The sequence below is a fragment of the Onychostoma macrolepis genome, chromosome 15 (assembly GCF_012432095.1).
Source record: "Onychostoma macrolepis isolate SWU-2019 chromosome 15, ASM1243209v1, whole genome shotgun sequence".
Taxonomy (NCBI): Eukaryota; Metazoa; Chordata; class Actinopteri; order Cypriniformes; family Cyprinidae; genus Onychostoma; species Onychostoma macrolepis.
The window spans coordinates 28,090,699-28,115,718 of NC_081169.1; the positions used below are offsets into that span (position 1 = coordinate 28,090,699).

Below are 25,020 nucleotides of genomic sequence, written 5' to 3' on the forward strand. Positions count from 1 at the left end.
GCTTTGGGTAATCTGGGACAGTCTTCAAATGGGGGAAATATGCATTTAGGGACTTCATAAATCTAATGACAAGGGTTAATATATGCCATAATGAGAAATGGGTGTTAATTCTGGAGGTTATAACATTAGCACAAGTTCACAGTAGCTAGCAGCTAGCTAAACCAGCTTATTAAGCTAAAACACTTAATAGGTGTGGCATGTCTCCTCTGGGCATAATATCTACATTATTTCTTCTGGTGTGGTTAGAAAACATCTTAGGGATTTCAGAAAAGTCTAATGTGTTGATCTAATGTGTTAGATAGATATCGAAATAAATCGCAGAAGTCAAAATTGCAAAAAATGTCCCAGATTACCCGAATTCACCCTATATATATATATATATATATATATATATATATATATATTGTGAACTATACTACAGGCAACTGAACACTGAACCGGCGATGTCCGATTCGCCAAAGAATGATTCTTCTGAATCGTTTCATTGTAATGATTCGGTAGAACCGAGTCTTTGCAAATAACTCTTTAACAGCAGCTTTTAAACTATAACACAGAATAACACAGAAATTTACTGTCTGAAACAATCAATTGAATCGATGTGACTAAGAGAATCAGAATCAGATTGAAATCTCTAACGTTACTGAAAACAACAACAGCCACCCTGCTCACCAAACTGGCTTCAAATGGTCAGTTTAGAAGGGTTTGGGAGAACAAACCAGCTAACCTAGCTTCTTAAGCTAGTTTAAGTAGTTTGTTTTCAGCGGCGGTGAAAACCATAGAAGAAACGTGCTGCACGGCAACTTTTATTTTGCTTGATATATCAAGCGAATTGGTGAATCATTCATTCAAATGAACCGATTCGATGCAGTGAACTGATGAACACAAGCCAGCCAAAACCCGCCTACACATCTCACTCCTCCTAGTACTAGTTCGCGTACTGCATAGTATTGTTGCTTATTCAAATGGGATCTAAGGATAAAATAATCACCTGGATCTGCTGGTTAACGGTTATTACGGCTTTCTTCTTGATTGGCTTTATTATTGGTGAGTTTTTCTACTTTTATAAAAGTATTTATAATTATCTGCAATGCCTGTCGTGATTAATGCAGAGTCAAGTTGTTGTAGACTGTCCACTGCGCATTATTTTAACCAGGGATAGTTGATACATTTGTTAAATTTGTTGTTAAATATACTAAGACCCTTCAGATTCAAGATTAACTCGTGTTTTTGCTTTTCATTGCTTATGGTCAAAATAAACCCACTCAGGTGTTTGATACCTGTTGGTCTCACCTGTCCAGATTTCATGCGCTGCATTCCACAGTTCTTGAATGCCTCCAGGACAGGTGTGACTATACTGAGACCCCATTCACTAAATCTTCATCTAAAAACGGGTGTTTAAAGAACTTTATGCTTTTATATAGGATAAAAATGTACACAGTGTTGAATAAGAGAGCAGTAATGGAATGGATCTGAAAAAAAATATTTAGTCAATGCAGTTTTTTAAATTATTATAGAAATGGTTATTTTTTTTGTTAAAAATCTGTAAAAATGGCTATTAAAATTCCTGAACCAAACTTGCATGCACAAAGTCATGAAAATTAATTTGTGAATGGAAGGCGTGGGAACCCTGAATGTTTTGTTCACTTTGTGTTTATTGTTGCTTTCAATAATGCTCTATTGTATTTTTGATTTTAAACAGAATTCATAGAATACTACTTCTTATGCAGATTAATCACTAATATTTTTCAGACATGGTTTGGTGTAACAGGTGTCTGTTTCTCATAACTGCTGCTCTCAGGTTGGTTCGCTCGACCTACTACTGTCAATCATGGACATGCATCACAAAGCTTCCTGCACAACTTTCTGGATGAGATGCAGGCAGAGAATATTAAACACCATCTCAGGTGGGAAAATGATGCTGTTGTCTGTCCACATGCCCTAAATAGTCCTGATGTTATTGAATAATATCATTAAAGGAATAGTTCACCCAAAAATGAACATTTGCTGAATATTTACTCACCCTCAGGCCATCCAAGTTTTTTTTAATCAGAACATATTTGGAGAAATGTAGCATTACATAATTTTCTCAGCAGTGGATTCTCAGCAGTGAATGGGTGCCGTCAAATCAGCATCCCCTGTCTGTTACTGATTACTTATCTTATTCCCCAAATCACAAGATCATCTAGCTGTCTCATTTTTGTCTATATGTGTTCATTATTGTGACACTTCTAAAGGTTAGAACATTGTTGTTCTCCAAACGTACTTAAAGTTAGGCTTGCAGAGAAAGGAGAATGTTAGTCATTATTTATGATCAACTGATTTTATGATTAATGTTGAAAATGATTAAATTCAGAATTTCCTTCACACGTCAAAATGAGAGTCCAAACATCTGATAAAAACATCACAATAATCCACATCACTCCAGTCCATCAATTAGGACATTTTTAATTTCAAATCTTTGCTTCAGGCTAAAATTGCAAGTCCTATCCATAATATTGCTTTCTCCAGTGAAAAAGCCATCTCGAAATATACACAAATCGAGCACCATTTACAAGTCCAGTGTTGGTGGATTTTGATGTAAGAGGACAACAAGAGATGGACATTTTCACTGGAGGAAGCGTTATTATGGATTATGAACAGTTTGGACTGGAGTTGCATTGTTTTTATCAGCTGTTTGGACTCTCATTCTAACGGCACCCATTCACTGCAGAGGATCCATTGCTGAGCAAGTGCAATTTAATGCTAAATTTCTCCAAATCTCTTCTGATGAAGAAACAGTTCCATCTACTTCTTGCATGGGCTGAGGTTGAGTACATTTTCAGATCATTTTCATTTTTGGGCTAATTGATCTTTTTAGTGCATATCTGCTGTGCATGCCACTCTAAAACATACAGCCTGCTAACCTAGATTTTAAGATCTAGATTATGTCTCTCATAATTCACGTTTGTCACCTAAACAGGAAATTCACACGGCTGCCACACCTGGCCGGATCGCAGCAGAATCTGGATCTGGCAAAGCAGATCCGGGCCGAGTGGATGGAGTTTGGGCTGGACTCAGTGGAGCTAGAGCCGTACGACGTGCTGCTGTCATACCCAAATAAAACTAACCCCAATTACATCTCCATAGTGGACCACCTGGGCAGTGAGGTACATACTCACAACCAGAACCCAATCAAACACAAACAAGTCGTCTTTTTGGATATACACTTTCAGGATCAATCAGTAATATTGCATAAAATGTAAAGGAAGCTGTTCTTGTGTAGATGTAAAGGAAACACCTCTTTCTAGATGTTGCAATAGACATTGCAAAACTCATATCAGTCAATCGGTAGTTTGCATACTCAGAGTTTCCTTACACTATGAAGTGTGCTTAGGTTGCAGGCCCACATGCACTTCTTCAGACCAGACACATCTGCGCTCTTTTAGAACAAAATTATTTTTATTTAAATATTTAAAATTCCTTCAAATAGAATTTTTAGAACAAAAAGGCCTGATTTTGTCTTAGGAGAACCTTTTTAAGATCAGCAAAGAATGAACTTTATATTCACTAGTTCTTTAGAAAACCATTTAGGTGCTTTCAAGAAACCAAAACAATGATCTGAAGAGCATTTAATGTGACATTTTTAAATCCCCAAATCAACTCCAGACCCTTAAACAGCCCAAAATAGTTCTAGATCATGAAGCGGGTTCAAAACTGAACCTGTAGAGTGTGGGGCTGTTCTTTCTCTCATGACAGCAGAAGATTTGGTGTGTGTCTGTGTGTGTGATATTAAGGCCATTTATCTTGTTACCAGTGAGGCTGCGAGTAAGGACTCCAGCTTGGTTGTCATGGAGACAGGTTAAAGTCCATGACTGTATCTGTGGATGTTTTATAGTGATTGCGGTGCATAATCCAATAAATAATAGAGGTCAACATGTCTCTTTCCCTCTCTCAGATCTTTAACACCTCTCTGGCTGAGCCGGTCCCTGAAGGTTATGAAGATGTTACCGATATCGTCCCTCCTTATAGTGCTTTCTCTGCGAAAGGACAACCAGAGGTGACGCTTGAATAGGCAAATACTGACACATGCTAATTTACAATCAACATGAACTTAAAACTAACTGTTTACAGTCTCGATGCATAATCCTGGTCATATTGGGCTTGATTAATAAATGCAAAATAAAGGGTTGTCTTTATAATGTTACATCAAATTTATAACTTATACTGCTATTCAAAAGTTGAGGGTCTGTTTCAAAGAAATCAATACTTTTATTCAGCAAGGATGCATTAAATTTAACAAAAGTGACCGTAAAGACATAAGGTCACAAAAGATTTATATTTCAAATAAATGCTGTTCTTTTGACTTTTCTATTCCTCAAGCAATCCTTAAAAATAAAAATGTATCACATTTCCACAAAAATATCAATCAGCACAACTGTTTTCAATGTTGATATTAATCCAAAATGTTAATCCGGAAGATTTCTGAAGGATCATGTGACATTGAAGACTGGAGTAATGATGCTGAAATTTCAGCAATAAATAATATTTTACACTATATTCGCATAAAAAACAGCTATTTAAAATGGTAATAATATTTACAGATTTTACTGCATTTTTGATTAAATAAATGCAGCCTTGGTGAGCATAAAAGTCTTTTTTTTTTTCTAAAACATAAAAAAATATTACAGACCGCAAACCTTTGAACAGTATCGTAGTTTAACTTTACAGAAGTAAAATGAACCTGCTGTTTGTTTGTGAATTGTAGGATGAGCTGGTTTATGTTAATTACGGCCGGACGGAGGATTTCTTTAAGCTGAAGAGAGAGATGGGAATAGACTGTTCAGGAAAAATCGTCATTGCTAGATACGGCAAAATCTTCCGTGGGAACAAGGTGAGGTTTGGGCGTGATGTTTAATGAGTTGATTATGTTTCACACATGAAAGAAAATGCTCGGAACGCCATTTGAGTGAACTAGTTTGCACGAATTTGCAGGTGAAGAACGCGATGTTAGCGGGAGCTAAAGGGATCGTGCTGTTCTCGGACCCTGCGGATTACTGTGCTGACGGCGTGGAGCCGTATCCCGACGGCTGGAACCTGCCAGGAGGAGGCGCTCAGAGAGGAAACGTGCTGAATCTGAACGGGGCGGGAGACCCGCTCACACCTGGGTACCCGGCCAAAGGTCTGTGTTTGTGCCACAGAGAGATTCTCAACTGATTTTATGATTAATGTAGAAAATGATTAAATTCAGAATTTCCTTGATGATAAAAAACATCACAATAATTCACATCACTCCAGTCCATCAATTAAGATGTTTTTAACTAGCTAGCTGCTAACTTAAGTCCTCTATCCATAATATTACTTTTTTCGGTGAAAAAGCCATCTCGTCTGAATCAGGGGAGAAATATGCACAGATCAAGCACAGTTTACAAGCCAAAACAGTCCTAAACAAATATGCTTGCGGATTTTAATTTGAAAGGACAACAGGAGATGGACTTTTTCACTGAAGGAAGCATTATTATGTATTATGAACAGTTTGGACTGGATTATTGTGATGTTTTTTTCAGCTATTTAGAATCTCATTCTGACGGCACCCATTCACTGCAGAGGGTCCATTGGTGAGCAAGTGCAATTTAATGAAATGAGATTCTCAATGAAATTACTCTCTTGATCACTGTGGATCGTCAATGTCTTGTAGAATACACCTACAGATCGAGTCTGGAGGACGCCGTGGGGCTTCCCAAGATTCCAGTGCATCCCATCGGATATCATGATGCGGTTCACCTGCTGCAGTGAGTCGGCCACGGCTAAAAACATTTGAGTCCAACTCAAACAAATGAAAAATAAGAGCCATAAATATTATTATTACAAAAATATATATATTTTTTTAACTGAGTAGTAGTATTATTTCAATAGTATATTTCTTTATATATTAAAAAATATTTATATATACAAAGTATTTAATATGATAAAGAAACAAAAAATATATTTTTAATTTAAAATAATTTTGAATAATAATATTTATTCATCAGTATGTGATGCATGCATTATTATTCAAAATAATATTTTTAAATTATAAAAATTATTTAAAATTTAAACGTAAAATTGCAGTATCATCTACAATCTTTCTTAGTTCACCTGAAATATATATGATTATACAGTTATACAGATTATACAATTATTAGAACACTAGTATTTTCACCAGTTAAAAATGGTTTTAAGTCAGTTATTTCTATCTTTTGCTGTAGTGTGTCAGGAGGAAATATCAGTTTACATTTCCAAACATTCATTTTGCTATTAATTGTAATAATCCAGTGAGATTTTTGTGCTCCACACAGAGATCTGATCTGATCATCATCAGTCTGTCTGGAGTGACACTGAACAAACTGAGACAGATTACATCCAGAAGAACTGTGGCAACGTCTCCAAAATGCTCAAAGAAACCTACCTGCAAAGCTCCCTGAAAAACTCTCGGCAAAAGCTGCTTTAAACACAAAGGATGCTCACACCAAATGTTGATTTAATTTAGTTAATAGAAGTTAATTGATAAAGAAAATCTATTTATGACATTATTTTTGACAGCATTCTCATTTTACAGCATTTTTACTCAAGTGCCTAAAACTTTTAAGAGTACTGTAGCTTTGCAGGTAGGTTTCTTGAAGCATCTTGGAGACGTTGTTCTCCACAGTTCTTCTGGATTTAGTCTGTCTCAGTTTGTTCATGTCATTCCAGACAGACTCAGATCAGATCTCTGTGTGGAGCTCTGGCTGCTGTCAGACAAAAATCTCACTGGATTATTACAATTAATGGCAAGATATGTGTTTGGAAATGTGAACTGATATTTCCTCCTGACACACTACAACAAAAGATCGAAATAACTGACTTAAAAACATTTTTTAGCTGGTGAAAATACTAGTGCTCTAATAATTTTAGCCACCACTGTATAATTATATAATGTCCCTTCCTGTAGGCATATGGGAGGACCTCTTCCGCCAGATAACTGGAAAGGCGCTCTGAACATCTCGTACAGAATCGGACCGGGATTCATGGACGGGTTTAATCAGAAGTATGAGAAAACCTCCATTTTATCTTTTAAGGCAAGACACTGCAGGCATGCACTGGTCAATTTTGCTTCCATAACAAGTCTTCTTTCAGACTAGAGGAAAGAAAACATCCCAAATACACTTTTAAGTGTTTATTTTAATGTACTTTGTCTATTTGTGTCTGTAAATTTAAAATACAATACATATCTGTAAAGGCTGAGACAGAAATCTTACATGAAGAGAAATCCTTTGTAAGAAACCTTTAGTAAAAAAAAAAAAAAAGAAGGAAAAAAAAAGGAAATGACAAGAATTTCGAACCTGGCTTCATCCAATGTTTGGAATTCTATTCTGGAAACATTTTAACATTTCAGAAATATGGTGTATATGAATATGGTGATATCTATTAGTCAAAATCGTTATCTGTTCCCCTGTGGTGTCTTGCCTTAAAACAGCATGAAATAGTATTAACAATGCATTTGACTTCTTATATGACAGATTTCTGAGTGAAAGAGAATATTTAGTGGTAAAATTACTAGATTGCATCATGAAATGCTGGAAATGATTACAAAAGGTTACTACATTTCTATAGAAAATTACGAATGATGTGCTCAGATGAATCATACCATGGGCGTTTATTAAAGATGTAAACAGTTGTTTCATGTTCAGTCAGACAGTTAATTATTCTAAACCAAAGTCAAAACCTCATTCTGAACATTGTCCAATCCTGACCTTTAACCCCAAAACCTGTGATCCTGAAGCGTTACTTCAACTTTACACTATACATAATCAGCTTACACAGGCATTTTCATGCACTCCTGGTAATGGTTAACTCACTTTTATGCGTGATGTCAGCAGGACTGAGAGGTTTGTGCACTCAGCGAGATGAGAGAGAGATGGCACACATTTGTTTCCCACAGCACACACACACACAGATTCACACAACATCACACACACTTTTGTGGCTCTGTTGTTGTTCTGTAATGAACTCTGGAGGTCGGCCAGTTTGATACAAAGGCCTTGTGTTTTGGGAGCCCATCACACACATACACACACATTTAGCAGGGTGTAAATGAAGGCTGCATTTACATTAATGCATTTGGCAGATGCTTTTATCTGTGTATGCATGCAGCAGTGTAAACTAAAAGACTAGAAAGTACTGATTCCTTATTGAATTTTGTCTTTGTGAAATTTTAGTAAAGTGCGTATGAACATCCACACCAATAATCAGGTGACCCGTATCTACAACGTGATTGGCAGGATCAGAGGAGCGGTGGAGCCAGGTGACATCTGCTTATCTAGTTTACTTTTGGAGTTGTTTAGTGTAGTTTTTCGAGTTGTTGCTCTGTCTGAGAGTTTGTGAAGGTTTATTTTGTTCTGTGTAGTTGAGTTTGGTTTTATGTGTTCAGACAGGTACGTGATTCTGGGCGGCCATCGTGACGCTTGGGTGTTTGGAGGGATTGATCCCGTGTCAGGAGCTGCTGTGGTGCACGAGAACGTGAGAGCGGCTGGGAAGCTCATGAAGAAAGGTGTGTGTCGTCTAGTTTAATATAACAGTACAGTTTTGTTTTTGATTAAAGTGATCATTTTCTGTGTGTGTTTTAGGTTGGAGGCCGAGGAGAACGCTGATCTTTGCCAGCTGGGACGCAGAAGAGTTTGGTCTGCTGGGATCCACAGAATGGGCAGAGGTATGAATGAATGAAGAAATAAATACAATCAAATAAATGTTTGAATGCATTAACGAATCAATGAATAATCTATTGATTGAATGAGTGCACAGAAAATGAACAAAGGAAGGAATGAATCAGTGAATCATTGATTGAGTGTGTGAGTGAATGAATGAACCACTGAATCAATGAACAAATTAATGAATGCTTGACTGAATGAACAAATTACAAATAAATTAACAAATTTAATAGACACTGAATGAAGAAATGAATCAAATGAATAGTTGAATGCAAAAATGAACTATTGATTGAACAAAAGAGTCAATTAATCTTTGAATGAACAGAATGAACCACTAAATGGATGAATGAATCATTGATTGTATTAGTGAAAAACTGCTTGAATGAATGAATGATTCATTAAATGAATGAAATAAAAATGCATCAATGAAGGAATAAATCTGAATGAATTAAAAAATGCATGAAAATTGAATTAAAAACACTTGAATGACTGAATGAATGCATCAATGAACAAATGAATAAGTGCATGACCGAATGAGCAAATTAATGACAGATAAGTAAACAAATTAATTATTGATTAAATTAATGAAAAATTTGATGATTTATTAACTGAATTCACAAAAATGCCTGAATGAAGAATTAAATCATTGATTGAATGAATCAAAAATGCATGAATGAACGATTGAATGAATACATTAATGAACACATGAGTAAATGCTTGACTGAATGAACAGATTAATAACCAATAAATAAACAAATGAATTAACCACAAAATGAGTGAACAGTTTAATTTAAAAATGCATATTCAACGAAAGAATCAATGAATCACTAAATAAAGGAATGACTGACTGAATGAATGAATGAATGAATAAATGATTGTGTATCTGTAATCAGTCCCTCAGCGTGTTGTTGCTCTCGTGTGTGTTTGTAGGATCACGCCAGAGTCCTGCAGGAGCGAGCCGTGGCCTACATCAATGCAGATTCTGCTATTGAGGGTCAGTGACACACACACACACACACTTCATTATGAGTGTTTCTGTGCTGTAAAAGCAGTGCTGATCTCATCTGCAAGTATTCAAGTCTCTTATTCTGATACTGTGTGTGTGTGTGTGTGTGTGTGTGTGTGTGTAGGTATGTACACACTGAGAGTTGACTGCACTCCCTCCCTACACACTCTGGTTTATGACATTACCAAGAAGGTGAGATTCAGTCGATCTATCCATCTATCTATATAAATGCAAGTGATGTTAATAGTGTGTTTCTGAAGGTTTCGAGTCCTGAGGAGGGAGAGGAGGGCATGACTTTATATCAGAGCTGGCACAAACGAGACAACTCCACAGAAAGAGATGCACCATGGTAATGAAGAGCAGCTTCAGGATGATGACGATCATAATCATCTATAAGAACATCTGACTGGTTAAAGATGCATGACTTGTCTTAGCAAACGTGTGTGTGTTTTCTCTGTAGGATCAGTAAACTGGGCTCTGGCAGTGATTTTGAAGCGTATTTCATCAGATTGGGCATTACATCTGGAAGAGCGAGATACACCAAAAACCGAGTGAGTGTGACGCTGTTTTAGACTTGCATCTATGCATAGCAAATTTAGTTTACAACCATTTTCCACCCTGTTTCTCCAGAAAACCGAGCGCTACAGCAGTTACCCCGTGTACCACAGCGTGTATGAGACCTACGAGATAGTGGAGCGATTCTACGACCCCAGTTTCCGCCGGCTGGAGGCCGTGGCCCGTGTTCGGGGAGGACTGATCTTCAGTTTGGCCGATTCTCCGGTCTTACCTCTGGACTGTGTGGAATATGCCATGTCGCTCACCAAATACGCCAACAGCATTCACCAGCTGGCACTGAAGCATACTGCTGCCATGGCGCAGTACAGCATTTCATTCGGTACTCATACTATCCAGCCATGTAGTATCCAAAATTGGTATGTTCACATAAAAATAGTGTGCCATACACTCTTTAAAATAAAGGTTTCAAAAGTGAGTGATTCAGTAGGCAAGGCAAGGCAAGTTTATTTATATAGCACATTTCATACACAGTGGAAATTCAAAGTGCTTTACATAAAAGGATGTGAAAAAGTCATAAAAAAAAAAAGGCACAACAATAAAAACAAGGCATTAAAAAAATAATAATAATAAAAACAAGATATAAAAATTTATTTAAAAATAATTTAAAACAGTTAAGAATAGAAAATGATTATACATAGTGCAATCAGTTCGGACGTAGCACAGTGCTCATTTGACAAATGCACAGCTAAACAGATTTGAGTCTGGATTTAAATGTGGCTAATGTTTTAGCACATCTGATCTCCTCTGGAAGCTGGTTCCAACTGCAGGTGGCATAATAGCTAAAAGCGGACTCCCCTTGTTTTGTGTGAACCCATGGTATTTCTAACTGACTCTGATCTGAGTGGTCTGTTAGGTTTACAGTGGGGCAAAAAAGTATTTAGTCAGCCACCAATTGTGCAAGTTCTCCCACTTAAAACGATGAGAGAGGCCTGTAATTTTCATTATAGGTATACCTCAACTATGAGAGACAAAATGAGAAAAAAAAATCCAGAAAATCACATTGTAGTATTTTTAAAGAATTAATTTGCAAATTATGGTGGAAAATAAGTATTTGGTCAATAACAAAATTTCATCTCAATACTTTGTTATATACCCTTTGTTGGCAATGACAGAGGTCAAACGTTTTCTGTAAGTCTTCACAAGGTTTTCACACACTGTTGCTGGTATTTTGGCCCATTCCTCCATGCAGATCTCCTCTAGAGCAGTAATGTTTTGGGGCTGTCGCTGAGCAACACGGACTTTCAACTCCCTCCAAAGATTTTTGATGGGGTTGAGATCTGGAGACTGGCTAGGCCACTCCAGGACCTTGAAATGCTTCTTACGAAGCCACTCCTTCGTTGCCCGGGCGGTGTGTTTGGGATCATTGTCATGCTGAAAGACCCAGCCACGTTTCATCTTCAATGCCCTTGCTGATGGAAGGAGGTTTTCACTCAAAATCTCACGATACATGGCCCCATTCATTCTTTCGTTTACACGGATCAGTCGTCCTGGTCCCTTTGCAGAAAATCAGCCCCAAAGCATGATGTTTCCACCCCCATGCTTAACAGTAGGTATGGTGTTCTTTGGATGCAACTCAGCATTCTTTGAGATTTTACCAAAAAGTTATATTTTGGTTTCATCTGACCATATGACATTCTCCCAATCCTCTTCTGGATCATCCAAATGCTCTCTAGCAAACTTCAGACGGGCCGGACATGTACTGGCTTAAGCAGGGGACACGTCTGGCACTGCAGGATTTGAGTCCCTGGCGGCGCAGTGTGTTACTGATGGTAGCCTTTGTTACTTTGGTCCCAGCTCTCTGCAGGTCATTCACTAGGTCCCCCGTGTGGTTCTGGGATTTTTTCTCACAGTTCTTGTGATCATTTTGACCCCACGGGGTGAGATCTTGCGTGGAGCCCCAGATCGAGGGAGATTATCAGTGGTCTTGTATGTCTTCCATTTTCTAATAATTGCTCCCACAGTTGATTTCTTCACACCAAGCTGCTTACCTATTGCAGATTCAGTCTTCCCAGCCTGGTGCAGGTCTACAATTTTGTTTCTGGTGTCCTTTGACAGCTCTTTGGTCTTGGCCATTTTGGAGTTTGGAGTTGCACTGTTTGAGGTTGTGGACAGGTGTCTTTTATACTGATAACAAGTTCAAACAGATGCCATTAATACAGGTAACGAGTGGAGGACAGAAGAGCCTCTTAAAGAAGAAGTTACAGGTCTGTGAGAGCCAGAAATCTTGCTTGTTTGTAGGTGACCAAATACTTATTTTACCGAGAATTTACCAATTAATTCTTTAAAAATCCTACAATGTGATTTTCTGGATTTTTTTTTCTCATTTTGTCTCTCATAGTTGAGGTATACCTATGATAAAAATTACAGGCCTCTCTCATCTTTTTAAGAGGGAGAACTTGCACAATTGGTGGCTGACTAAATACTTTTTTGCCCCACTGTATATTCAGTGAGCATATCTGCAATGTATTTAGGTCCTAGGCCATTGAGTGATTTATAAACGAGTTAAAGTACTTTAAAATCAATCCTAAATGTAACTGGAAGCCAGTGTAAGGACCTGAGGACTGGTGTGATATGCTCAGATTTTCTGGTTCTAGTCAGAATCCTGGCAGCAGCGTTCTGGATGAGCTGCAGCTGTCTAATGGTCTTCTTCGGAAGGAGACCATTACAATAATTCACCCTGCTGGTGATAAAGGCATGAACAAGTTTCTCCAAGTCTTGACTGGACACAAAACATCTAATTCTTGCAATGTTTTTGAGATGATAGTATGCTGATTTAGTCACTGCTTTGACATGACTACTAAAACTAAGGTCTGTCTCCAGAAACACCCCAAGATTTTTAACTTGGTTTTTAGTTGATTGACCCCTAGAGTCAAGGTATGCATTCACCTTGAGAACTTCATCTTTGTTTCCAAATGCAAAGACTTCAGTTTTCTCCTTGTTTAACTGAAGAAAGTTCTGGCACATGCAACAGTTTATTTCATCAATGCATTGGCAGAGGGAGTCAATGGGGCTGTAGTCATTTGGAGATAAGGCTAGGTAAATCTGGGTATCATCAGCATAGCTGTGATAGGCAATTTGGTTCTTTCTCATTATTTGACTTAGTGGGAGCATATACAGGCTAAACAAGAGTGGTGCAAGGATTGAGCCTTGTGGGACTCCGCATGTCATGGACGTCCACTTAGACTTATGCTCTCCTATACTCACATAATAACCTCTCCCTTCTAAGTATGACCTGAACCATTTGAGTACCATCCCAGAAAGCCCGAACCAGTTTTCCAGTCTCTTTAGAAGTATGTTATGATCAACAGTGTCAAACGCAGCACTAAGATCTAGTGGTAACAGCACTGATATTTAGCCAGAATCAGAATTGAAGCGAATATCATTTATTATCTTAATAAGCGCTGTCTCTGTGCTGTGATGCGCTCAGAAACCAGATTGAAAATTGTCCAGGTATCCATTTGAGTTTGAGATCTTCAGCTGATTAAAAACTACCTTTTCAATAATCTTACCTATGAAAGGAAGATTTGATATTGGTCCATAGTTGCTCAACATTGTGTTATCAAGATTGCGCAATTGCGAAAAGTCCCAGAAAGAAGTGAGGTGTTCACCACTTCTAAGAGATCTGCTTCTAAACAGTTAAGCACACTTTTGAAAAAAGATGTAGGAAGTGTGTCAAGATAGCATGTTGATGATTTAAGGTGCTGTACTATTTCCTCCAAAATGTTGCTATCAATTGCTTCAAAAACAGACATAGTCATTTCTTTTTGAAATTGGGGTCGAATCTGTGTGACCTCTGCATGACTAGAAGATGTGCCAATCTCCTTTCTGATATTATTGATCTTCTCAGAAAAGAAGGAAGCAAACTCATTGTATTTGCTGTCGGAGAGCATTTCACTGGGAATCTGACTTGGAGGGTTTGTCAGTCTCTCAACAGTAGCAAAAAGAGTGCGAGTGTTGTTTAAGTTACTGTTTATAAGGTTTGAGAAGAAGGTCTGTCTAGCTGTGGCTAGTTCCACATTGAAAGCATGAAGTGAAAGCATCTTTATAGATGCTGTAGTGAATTTCAAGTTTTGTCTTCCGCCACATCCGCTCAGCTTTTCTGCATTGACTTTTCATACTCTGCACTGCTGTTGATTTTCTCCAAGATGATTTTTGTCTGCCTTTCTTCTTAATGACTTTTTCAGGAGCAATATCATCAATAACATTCTCAACTTTTGAGTTAAATGAATCCAGGAGAAGATCAACAGAGTCTGCAGAAATGCTTGGTGTTAAAGATATAGCCTTCATAAATAGCGCACTAGTGTTCTCGTTAATGCATCTCTTTCTGACAGAGACAGATTCAGTGGTAACAGAGATCAATATATCAAAGAAAATACAGAAGTGATCAGATAGTGCTACATCCTTAATAACAATGGATGAAATGTTTAAACCTCTACTGATGAGTAAATCTAGAGTGTGTCCACGATTGTGTGTGGGTCCATGCACATGCTGAATCAGGTCAAAAGTGTTTAAAACAGTAATAATTTATTTTGCAGTTTTGATTTCTGCATTATCTATGTGAATATTAAAATCCCCTGCAATAGTAAAACAGTCAAACTCTGATGAAATCATTGATAACAGTTCTGTGAACTCTTCAACAAAGGCTGGAGAGTATTTTGGAGGTCTGTAAATAATGATAAACAGAATGCGTGGAGCACCTTTCAGCACAATACCTAGGTATTCAAAGGACAAATACTGACCAAATGACACTTGCTTGCATTGATAAACATCTTTAAATAGAGCAGCTACACCTCCACCTCTCCTAACAGTCCTGCAGACACTTGTTAAATTAAAGTTAGGAGGGGCTGTTTCATTGAGGACTGTTGCACTGCAGCTGTCTTCAAGCCATGTTTCATTTAGAAACATAAAATCCAGGTTGTTTGTGGTTATTAAATCATTGATCAGAAATGATTTATTTTTTAGGGAGCAAATGTTTAAAAATGCTAACTTGGTGGAATTACATTTTGTTTCTACAGCAATCTTAGATTGGTGCATTACAGGCCGCAGATTAGCTGGGTCAGCCGTACGGCTTGAGAAGGCCTTAGACTTTCTATCATGTGCTAAAACGGAGATAGAGAAAGCTACAGGCACACTAGGTTCCCGCTTGTTCTGTAAACATTTGTGAATGTTGCTGCTAATATAGCGAGGACCCGACACATATCACTGAGAGCTGTTTTCAGTAGAAGAAACATGTCAGGTTTCCCAAAGAACACCGTATTTTTTTTTTACATTTTAAATGACCTTTTTCCAGTATAAAGAACCATTTATCCATTAAAAAGATTTTTGTGGAACCATAGATGTCAATTAAGAACCTTTATTTTTAAGAGTGTAGGGTAAATGTACGAGAACTGGGATGCAGCTCATTTCTTCTCATGAGATTGTAACCTGCGACTGTTTTCCATTCAGATGCAAAGCTCTTGATGTATCTTGTTTCCTGTCGGTCAGCATCTTTCTTTATGGTTTATGTTCTAGATTCTCTCTTCTCTGCAGTCGAGAACTTCACCATCGCGGCACGAGACTTTCATCAGCGTCTTGATCAACTCGACACCTCCAAGTACGAATGACAAAATGACTAGGTTTTCAAACAAATGGTTTTTGTCGTAGGTTTGGAATTGTATTTATAGTGCTGTTATTTGGCTGATGACGTGCTCTTGTCACATGATGCCTGTTTCTTACACCTGTTGTCTTATCTGCATCTGTCTGTCAGTGCTCTGGCCGTGCGGATGGTTAATGATCAGCTGATGTATTTAGAGAGAGCTTTCACTGATCCGCTGGGTTTGCCTGGGAGACCATTTTACAGGTAAACACAATCTGTCATGACATTGTGAAGTTCAGAGAATCATTAATGACCACTTGACAAGGATGTTTAGGACTAGAAATGTTACTAAAAATAAAATGAATAATAAATTTAATAAAAAACAATTAAAAAAAAAAAAAATTACATAAGTTGCCAAAGCATCGATTTTCATTTTTATTTAGTTTAACTTGATTTACTAAAATAACTAAAACTGAAATTAAAATAATAAAAACTATATAGACATAAATAAAAATCAAAAATATGCAACAAAATTCAAAACATTTAACAGAAAGTCAAATTAAAATGAAAACAAATAAATGAAAATAAACATTTCTTCTTATTATTATCAATGTTGAAAATAGTTGCTGCTTCATGTTTTTGTGGAAACCACGATACATATTATTTTTCAGGATTCACACATTAATAGAAAGTTCAAAAGAACAGCATTTATTTGAAATAGAAATCTTTTGTAATATTATAAATATTTTTACTGTTATTTTTGATGCATCTTTGTTGAATGAAGTATTAATTTCTTTATTTACTGACCCCAAACTTTTGAACGATACTGCACATCTATGGGATTTTGTTTACTAATTGTAACATTTCTCAGGGAAAAATATGACGAATTGCTTGTCACAGATGAGTTACGCACTCAAGTTTAATGCTTGAGATTAGTGGTTTAAGTGAGAAACTGCGCTTGCATAAACCTGTTTTGCAGTATTAGATCTCAAAAGAACACTTCTTCTAGGTCTGGTCTGCTCCTGTTAAATCCCAAATTTACATTACCTGTACTTCCATTACGACAATAATTACCACTTGGCTGTTTTGAGATCTGTTTAAGTATTACCTCTGTCTGATTACATGTTTTTTTTGTACACGTTTGTCTTTTTTTCTCTCGTCTCTTCCAGGCATATCATATTTGCACCCAGCAGTCACAATAAATATGCGGGTGAGTCTTTCCCAGGGATTTATGATGCTTTGTTTGACATAGAGAACGCGGTGGACCCGCAGAAGTCCTGGGACGAGGTCAAACGCCAAATCAGCATCGCCGCCTTCACTGTCGACGCAGCTGCTGAGACGCTAAAGCCTGTCGTCAGCTAGACGGCCTTCTTTTACTTCTGGTTTTCAAAACATGCTGTGGATACGGGACTACAACGTCAGCAAAACTGTTAATATAGCAGTGTTTCATCTACAAGGGACTTCCCATGCAGATCTGACTCTCAGAAGAAAGCAGATAAATTGTCAAATATTAAAGGAATAGTTCACCAAATTGAAATTTTGATTAAAATTGACTCACGTTCAGGCCAACCAAAATGTAGAGTTTCTTCATCAGATTTGGAGAAATGCAGCATTCCATCAACCGCTCACCAATGGATCCTCTGCAGTGAATGGGTGCCGTCAGAATGAGAGTCCAAACATCTGATAAAAACATCACAAGTAATCCAGACCACTCCAGTCCATCAACATCTTAAGAACAAAAGCTGCTTCCAGCTAAAATATGAGTCCATTATCCATAATATTGCTTCCTCCAGTGAAAAAATCATCTGGTCTGAATCAGGAGTGAAATCTGCACAAATCAAGCACCATTTACAAGCCGCATTTACAACAGGCAATTTTTGTCTTCTCAAGATGTTAATTGATGGACTGGAGTGGTGTGGATTATTGTGATGTTTTTATCAGCTGTTTGGACTCTCATTCTGACGGCACCCATTCACTGCAGAGCATACATTGCTGAGCACGTGATGTAACACCTCATTTCTCTAAATGTTATCATGAACAAACAAACTCATCTACATCTAGAATGGCCCGAGGGTGAATACATTTGCAGCAAAATTGCATTTTTGGCTGAACTAATCCTTTAAGCAGATGTCTTTCATCCAAAGAGATTGTACCCAAATTGCAGGGATGGCATTAATTGCCATAATTTAGTACACAACCTATGAATGACTGCAGTGTTACAACCCTAAGCACATTTTACACATATAATAGTGTTATATTTAATAAAAAAAAATCTGTGATGTCATAAAAATAGTTTCAAAATCATGAACATTTGACCTCATATGTGAAACAAGCAGATTGAAAAACGGTCAATCACGAAAGCACAATTTGATACGTTTTTGCATATATTGTCATAATGGAAAAATTTGTAAAATCATGAACATTAAATAAACTGGTAGTACAAATCATTTTCATTCATTATGAATTTGTAAAAATCATGCTCCTATAAATTGTCATGTCAAATGCATGCTTTTTAGCAAAGATTAAGTAAAAAAAAAAAAAAAAAGACCTGAAATTAGATTGAATGATCAGACAGAAAGACAAATTTGAGAGTAAAAGTACAGTAATTTAATGTTTACAGTAACATGAGACAGTGTCATAAAAGATATATTCAGATGCAAATACACAGTTTTCTGAGATTTACTGCGCTTTTTCTAGTTGGAGTTGAACCAAACCTGAGTAAGTCTACACAGCATGTGTTTATGGACGGATTATTTTCTAGTCTCTACATTCAGGACAACACAGATGAAGGTTTCCAGCCCACAACAGGAGCGAAATTGTAGGTGAAAGTGCATGACAGGAAATTATGAGAAATCAGATGGCTGTGAATCATCAGACATGGAATGGAAAAAGCCAACAAAAAAAAGAAGTAGGCCAATATCTGCTTGTGTAAATGCTGACGGCACTCAGTATTAGAGGAATTAACCACATTACAGACAGCAAGACAGAGAAAACGAGTCTAAACCAAATTCTCAACTAATAATGATGGTACTTCAAGTAAAAAAACCACAGAAATTATATCCGACTTTACAGTAGAAAAGCAAGAATTGATGGATCAAGTCAGTTTAATTGCCATGCTGACAGTTAATAAGTGAAACTGTTTAAGAAAGACTTCAGTAAGAATTGATGCCACATTAAATCTGACGCCAATGAAAACAAGGCTGTGAGAGACTGTTATGGTTATCAATTGTTCACCCAATGAAATATGCAATTGTGCAAGTTTACAGTGGACAAAAAGATGCAGAAAAAAATTTCTGATGAGTGAAACCAAATTGTAAAATTATCAATTACAAGTTGACTGCTGTGATGCCATATAAAAATAAACGTCATTGGCTTCAACAGTTAAAGACAACTAATTTACTACATTTTTACCATTGATAACTTAATAATAATAATAATGTAGGATTGTTTAAATGCACTTCCATCACTCACAGCTTTTCATTCACATCAAATTAAATAGTCTACTGTTGTGTTCATCCGACATGAATCCACATTATGATTTTTATGAACTCCAATTAAATAAATAATCTCTTTTGGTTTTCCAGTTGAACAGTGGGTGGTGACTGTATGGTGGCACAGACCTGCAGGTTTCATCACTGATCTGCTGTCTGTCAGAGTCTGAGCACTTAATCACGGCCGTCTGGCTCATCAATAATCACTCTCTCTCCGTCTTGACTCTCTGTCTTCTCATTGGTCGGTTCAGGCTTTGGAGGCGGCAGGTCCAGCCGGGCCCAGGTCATAGGCTCCGCCTTCTTCATGACTACCTCCACTTTAGCAGCCATCATGTTCACTACACTCTTACTGATGTCAATTACCTATCAACCGACACAATCATGAATCAATACATTTCAGAATAATTAACTTTGAGTTTCAAGCTAATGTTTTGTCAGGTGCCTCAGTTACAGGGACAAAAGCGTTGAATGGATCATGTCTAATATATGCACACAGGTGCTTTTCTTTTATTTATGCTGTAGCGCCATCTAATGGCTGCAATTCACAATAAATCATGCATATTTATTTTTGTTCTTTATGAGTATTTTCCACTTTTTTAATACTATAGTGATGTAATCAAATTCAATATAAATAACTGGGAGTATAAAACATTAATATTTTCTTCACTATGTCAATTCATTAAAAAACACATTTTCTAATAAATTCTTGTATAGGAACAATTTATGTTGTCTACCAGTGTTGTTTTTGTATCGTTTATATACTATTATAGTTTTTATTAAAATTTTAAATCAGCTTTTATTTCTTCATTTTAATTTTAGTATTTAATTTTTTTGTATTTTTATTGTTATTTTTTAGTAGTTTACTAATTTTAGAGCTTCAACTTATTTTATTTCAGTTAGTAGTCTAGGCAACATTTATAATTTTCATTTTATTATGCATATAATTTTTCAGGTTTTTTTAAGTATAACATTTTCACTTAATATTTTCATATTTTACTAATTAGCAAGTTTAATATTTATAGTTTACAATAACTAAATAATTTCAAGCACTAAAGCAGAAGATTTTAGATCAAAGGTTTTTAAGATCATGAGAAACAAATGTAAAATAATTTAATAATTTCATTAAAAATTTAATAAAATAAAATTTAATAAAAATGACAAAAACACAACAAACATCTAAAACTTTAACTAAAATTAAAATAACAACGGAAAAAAATTAAACATTCAAAATATTTATTCAAAAATGTAATGCTATGTCTATGATATATTATTGTTTAACAGCAGATAAATGATGGTTAATAATACTCACGCCCCACAGATTCATCTTCAGCTCAAATTCTTTGTCTCCCTCAAAGTTTAGATGTATTTTCAGCTGCAGATAGATTACACATCATTCATCAAACGACACAATTACAGAAAAATAAACAATATCGTGAGACAATGCCACAAGAAACAACAGTCTGCTACAATTAACTTCAAAATAAAAACACATATGTACTCACCGAGGTGCTGTTCGCTTCCACAGAACAGAGCTCAGGGTTTGAGTTCTTTGCATAGATGGACATGGTCACCTGACTTCCTGTCTGATGCCAATCAAATCTACATGGAGCCACTTTCTTTCCCTGCAAGGAAAGAAACATCATGCATCTGAGAACCGCTGTACATCACGTCATCGTGACCTGATGTGTGTGTGTGTGTGATGCCACAGCTCACCGTGTCTTTCCTCCACTGGTGTGATCCTTTATTACAGCCCTCCTGAGACAGGAAGGAGTTAAAATCTGACGTCTTCCTCTTACAGCAGCTCCAGTACTTCATCCTGAAATGCAAATATAGATGCATGCTCATTAAAAACACCATCAAAAAAGGAAAAACAGCCCCTGTTCAGCACTGTGCTCCTCACCCTTCGTGGAAGATGGGCACCCCAGGATGATTTAAACACATCTCCTCATCGGTCTTTGGTCCGTTGTATGTCTGATAATCAGGATCACATATTATGCTTATTTCATTATAAAAATGGGTTTACAATAAGGTTCCACTTGCTAACATTGGTTATATAAATGCATATATAGATATAGATATGAAGAGTTCATTTGCAAAAAAAAAAATCACTTTTTTTTTTATTGTGCATTCCAATTAATCTCAATCAAACTGCAGTTGGGTTATTTTGATTAGGTTAAAAAGTAACTAAAAAATACAGCTAACTAACATAATAAAACGGAGAATTAAAAAACGAAGTTATCTGTTTTTGCAAATAAACTCATATGTAGATGTATAGATGTGTGTGTGTCTTTGTTTGTGTGTGTGTAATTAACTAATTAATGTTAATTAATTATGTGTGTCAAAGATGTAACAAATGTACTGCTCTTTGTTAATGCATTAACTAATGTTAGCCAATGAGACCTTATTGTAAAGTGGCAACAATTTTTTTATTTTTATGCACAATGAATACAGAACAAATATTTTTATAACCTTCAAGCAGCCTCCATTTTTACACGTCGTCCCAATTTTGACTTCAGCTCCTTCCTCGTCTGGAAATCAAAAATGCATACATTTCAGGTTTGGCATGCAACAGTCATGTGATCAAATACAATGATAATTTATTTATATTTATTTTAAAATATATTTGTTAAAAAAATAATACAGATTTTAAATAAATATTTAAAATGTATTTTATATCATTTTAATATTTAAGTTTATTTTATTTTAAAATATATTTTATATAATATAAATTATTTATATATTTGTTTGTTTTTTATTTATATATATCTTTAATTTATTTATTTATTATTCATATATATTCTACATATCAGCATCAAAACCTATATTCATGGAAAACTTAAGAGTACAAGATCTAAACACTTAATAAAGTCTTAATAACAATAATTACATGAACTGTATACTATAATTTAACAATATTATGTTTTACAAACAAAGAAAATAAAAATAACAATTATATTCACTCTTTCAGTACATTCTAATATTTAAGGAGTTTTTTTTATTCAACATTTTGTATATACAGTCCGATCATTTCTATTTTCAGAATAAAACCATGTAGAACAGGATTGACTTTATATAATTTATTATAAATATATTTATTCCATGCACCACATTTTGGAAATACATAAAATCAGTATGGGTTTAAATAAAACGAGAATGAATCTAAAAATCTTTATTTTATCTTTATTTTACCTTGTTCTTCAGGTTGATCAGCGCCTTCGAGTGCCAGCTTCTGGAGCGCCTGACTGAGAGACGGAGCCACTTTCCTCCGCAGCTCCACCAGCGGCTCATCAGAGCTGTGACACATTACCACGTTTATTTATATAGTGCATCATACAACATAAACAAGAAAATAAACGTGTTAATCTTGCATAATTCAGCTCTACAGAGGTCGATTTTCATTATTTGGCTCAATTCGGTCAATGTTGCAAAGTTCATCAAATACGAAACTGATGATTTTTTTGATGACTCAGCAGCTACAATAATAATGACGATGATGAAGATGAAGATGAGGAGTTACCTGGGTCTCTGTATGGACTCCAGCGGTTTGGGCGCCTGGATGACGTACTCATTAAACCTGGGTTTGAGATCCTCCAGCTCTTTCTTCTCTCCAGAGACCTTCACGTCCGGTTTCACGGGCTCCAGCGGCTTCTCACTGTTATGAGGTCCTTTAGTGCAGCCCTAACAAAAAGAAGCATGTACAGGTATTTGATGGATGAGATGCAGAACAGATAAACATGCATCTGGATGAGACATGCATGGACACATTAGCATGATTTTATAGCTTCATTTTAGCACTAGAACTCTGTGATATCTCTGAAAGAATTTGACCTGTCTGAGAATTAATGAACACAAATGCAAAACAGAATGATTGTTTGAAGCAACATGTTGTAATTAGACCAGTATTCAAGTATCAAATGTTGTACTAAACATGAAAGCTGAGTGAAATCTGAGAACGATGTGTCTTTCTCAGAGGATCTGAGGCACTTACCGCAATACTGAGAAAATCCGAGAAGTCTGTCGTCCGTCTCTTACAACACGACCAACCCTGAAGAAACAAGAGATAAACAAAGTAAGATGGATTTGTCAGAATGTCTTTTAAAGGAAAAAACAGACTGACACAGACACCAATAAGTACCAGCAAATAGTACAAAATCAAATCAATATGCACTTTATTTGCAACTGTGCTATTACTTATACACTGCAATATGAACACAATTATGGAAAGAATAAATATTTTTATACCCATGATATTCAAACACTCACCTTCAGAGCATCATGGAACACAGGAACTCCTGGATGGTATGTACACGCATCTGCAAAACATGATTTTACACTTAAAACTAATGAACACTACACTATAAACAAAGATCTCTGTAAATATTACATGCAAATTCATTCAATCACTTATTTTAACATTTGTAATTATTATTATTATTACTACTAATATTACTTATTTGTTTATTATATACATCATTTCATATATTTACTTTTTTTTTTTTTTCTTCAGTGTATTCGTCTTGAATTAGAGTCACTGAATGATGAAATATTTATTTTATTTGATCCATTTATTTGATTTTATTATTGTTATTATTTTATATATTATTCGTCTTGAATCAGAGTCACCAAACCTGAGGAAGCAAAATCCATGCAACACAATGCTTTGAGGATTTAAATTACTGTATTTTGTATTTTTCAGCAAAGTATACTTTACATTAAGCATGTTGCTATCAAATACACCACAAAAAAAGATCTCTATTCTAATTAAACAAAGTTGGGAAACACTTTATAAAATAAACAGCAGTGTCAGTGTGGCATGCTATCAAAAATACCATCTTAATTCATATAAAAATATAAACGAATTGAAATGAATGCTTAATTGATCATTAATTTATACAAATTAACTATTAAATATCTGGGATTTTTATTTTATTTTTTATATAAAGTTATGTGACATATGACTTCCAAATGAAAGCATCTGACAGTGTTTTGTCAAGTAAGAGCCTCTGATAAGGACAGCACACAAATCATTGTGTTCTGACCAGTTCTGAATAACATGCATGCATGTATGAATCCATAAACAATGAGCAAAGCAAGATTATTTATATTTATGCATTAACAGCACCGCATGTTTTTCTGTACGTTAAAGATCAAACAGGAAACCAGAGCCATGGAAGCTCATTGAAATGTAACCGTATGAAGGTAAATATTAAATAGCGCGGTATACATATGAATGAACAGACTTTAGAAGATGAGTAAACTTCATGAATGGAGGCGCGTAAACTCACCTTCAGGATTGCTTTCTGGATCAAACCGCTGCCCGCAGCCTTTATTATAACACAACACGGACATCGCGGACACTTCACGACACAAATCAAGTATTCACAAGCCTTAATAACTCTTATCTTTTTATGATATTAATTGCACTTCGTTAGGCGCTGGATCTCTCCTCCGCCGGAAACTCGCGCGAGGCGTTCGGGAAGATTCGCGAACTTTTCCGACACGCGACCGCAGGAACAGAAATGAGCGAGAAGAACGGCAGTGAGAATGAAGTAGATGTTATATAAGTGTATTTATTATTTTTACAATTAACTGTGCATTTTTCAATGTAACGGCTGTTAAAGTTTTTCTTTGTCATCATTCGGTGTAATATAAATTATTGTTTGGTGTTCT

At 36.0% G+C, this 25,020-nt stretch overlaps 2 protein-coding genes across 4 annotated transcripts; one reads left to right on the forward strand and one right to left on the reverse strand.

The window, feature by feature from the left end:
• Nucleotides 1-760: 760 nt before the first annotated feature.
• naalad2 (N-acetylated alpha-linked acidic dipeptidase 2) lies at nt 761-17,527 on the forward strand. 3 transcript variants are annotated; one of them, XM_058744337.1, is made up of 19 exons: nt 764-1,044; nt 1,799-1,904; nt 2,960-3,146; nt 3,935-4,036; nt 4,745-4,870; nt 4,972-5,158; nt 5,675-5,768; nt 6,947-7,042; nt 8,214-8,299; nt 8,426-8,545; nt 8,622-8,704; nt 9,633-9,696; nt 9,833-9,900; nt 9,969-10,057; nt 10,169-10,259; nt 10,339-10,603; nt 15,796-15,877; nt 16,031-16,123; nt 17,029-17,527. In XM_058744337.1, the coding sequence occupies exons 1-19, from the start codon at nt 963-965 to the stop codon at nt 17,219-17,221; spliced, it is 2,214 nt and encodes a 737-aa protein (XP_058600320.1). In that variant the 5' UTR covers nt 764-962; the 3' UTR covers nt 17,222-17,527. The 3 variants fall into 3 exon arrangements, 2 of the variants coding, with proteins under 2 accessions (XP_058600321.1, XP_058600320.1); XR_009266010.1 differs by lacking the exon at nt 17,029-17,527 and having other exon boundaries at nt 761-1,044; nt 10,339-10,640; nt 16,031-16,087; XM_058744338.1 differs by lacking the exon at nt 6,947-7,042 and having other exon boundaries at nt 763-1,044.
• An 866-nt stretch (nt 17,528-18,393) lies between these two features.
• On the reverse strand, nt 18,394-25,019 carry chordc1a (cysteine and histidine-rich domain (CHORD) containing 1a). The gene is made up of 11 exons (XM_058744339.1): nt 24,636-25,019; nt 23,614-23,663; nt 23,339-23,395; nt 22,868-23,028; nt 22,540-22,643; nt 21,820-21,878; nt 21,251-21,321; nt 21,064-21,166; nt 20,853-20,972; nt 20,660-20,722; nt 18,394-19,713 (listed from the first exon to the last, which is right to left on the reverse strand). The coding sequence occupies exons 1-11, from the start codon at nt 24,697-24,699 to the stop codon at nt 19,525-19,527; spliced, it is 1,041 nt and encodes a 346-aa protein (XP_058600322.1). The 5' UTR covers nt 24,700-25,019; the 3' UTR covers nt 18,394-19,524.
• Nucleotide 25,020: the final 1 nt, after the last annotated feature.

Excerpts from the sequence above, each read along its gene's own strand:
- naalad2 (XM_058744337.1), top strand. The coding sequence starts at position 963 with ATGGGATCTAAGGATAAAATAATCACCTGGATCTGCTGGTTAACGGTT. Across the intron at positions 5,159-5,674 it reads ACCTGGGTACCCGGCCAAAG|AATACACCTACAGATCGAGT; the intron begins GTCTGTGTTTGT and ends AATGTCTTGTAG. Across the intron at positions 10,058-10,168 it reads ACAGAAAGAGATGCACCATG|GATCAGTAAACTGGGCTCTG; the intron begins GTAATGAAGAGC and ends TTTTCTCTGTAG.
- chordc1a (XM_058744339.1), bottom strand. The coding sequence starts at position 24,699 with ATGTCCGTGTTGTGTTATAATAAAGGCTGCGGGCAGCGGTTTGATCCA. Across the intron at positions 21,879-22,539 it reads TGATCAACCTGAAGAACAAG|ACGAGGAAGGAGCTGAAGTC; the intron begins GTAAAATAAAGA and ends TTTGATTTCCAG. Across the intron at positions 20,723-20,852 it reads TGGAAGCGAACAGCACCTCG|CTGAAAATACATCTAAACTT; the intron begins GTGAGTACATAT and ends ATCTATCTGCAG.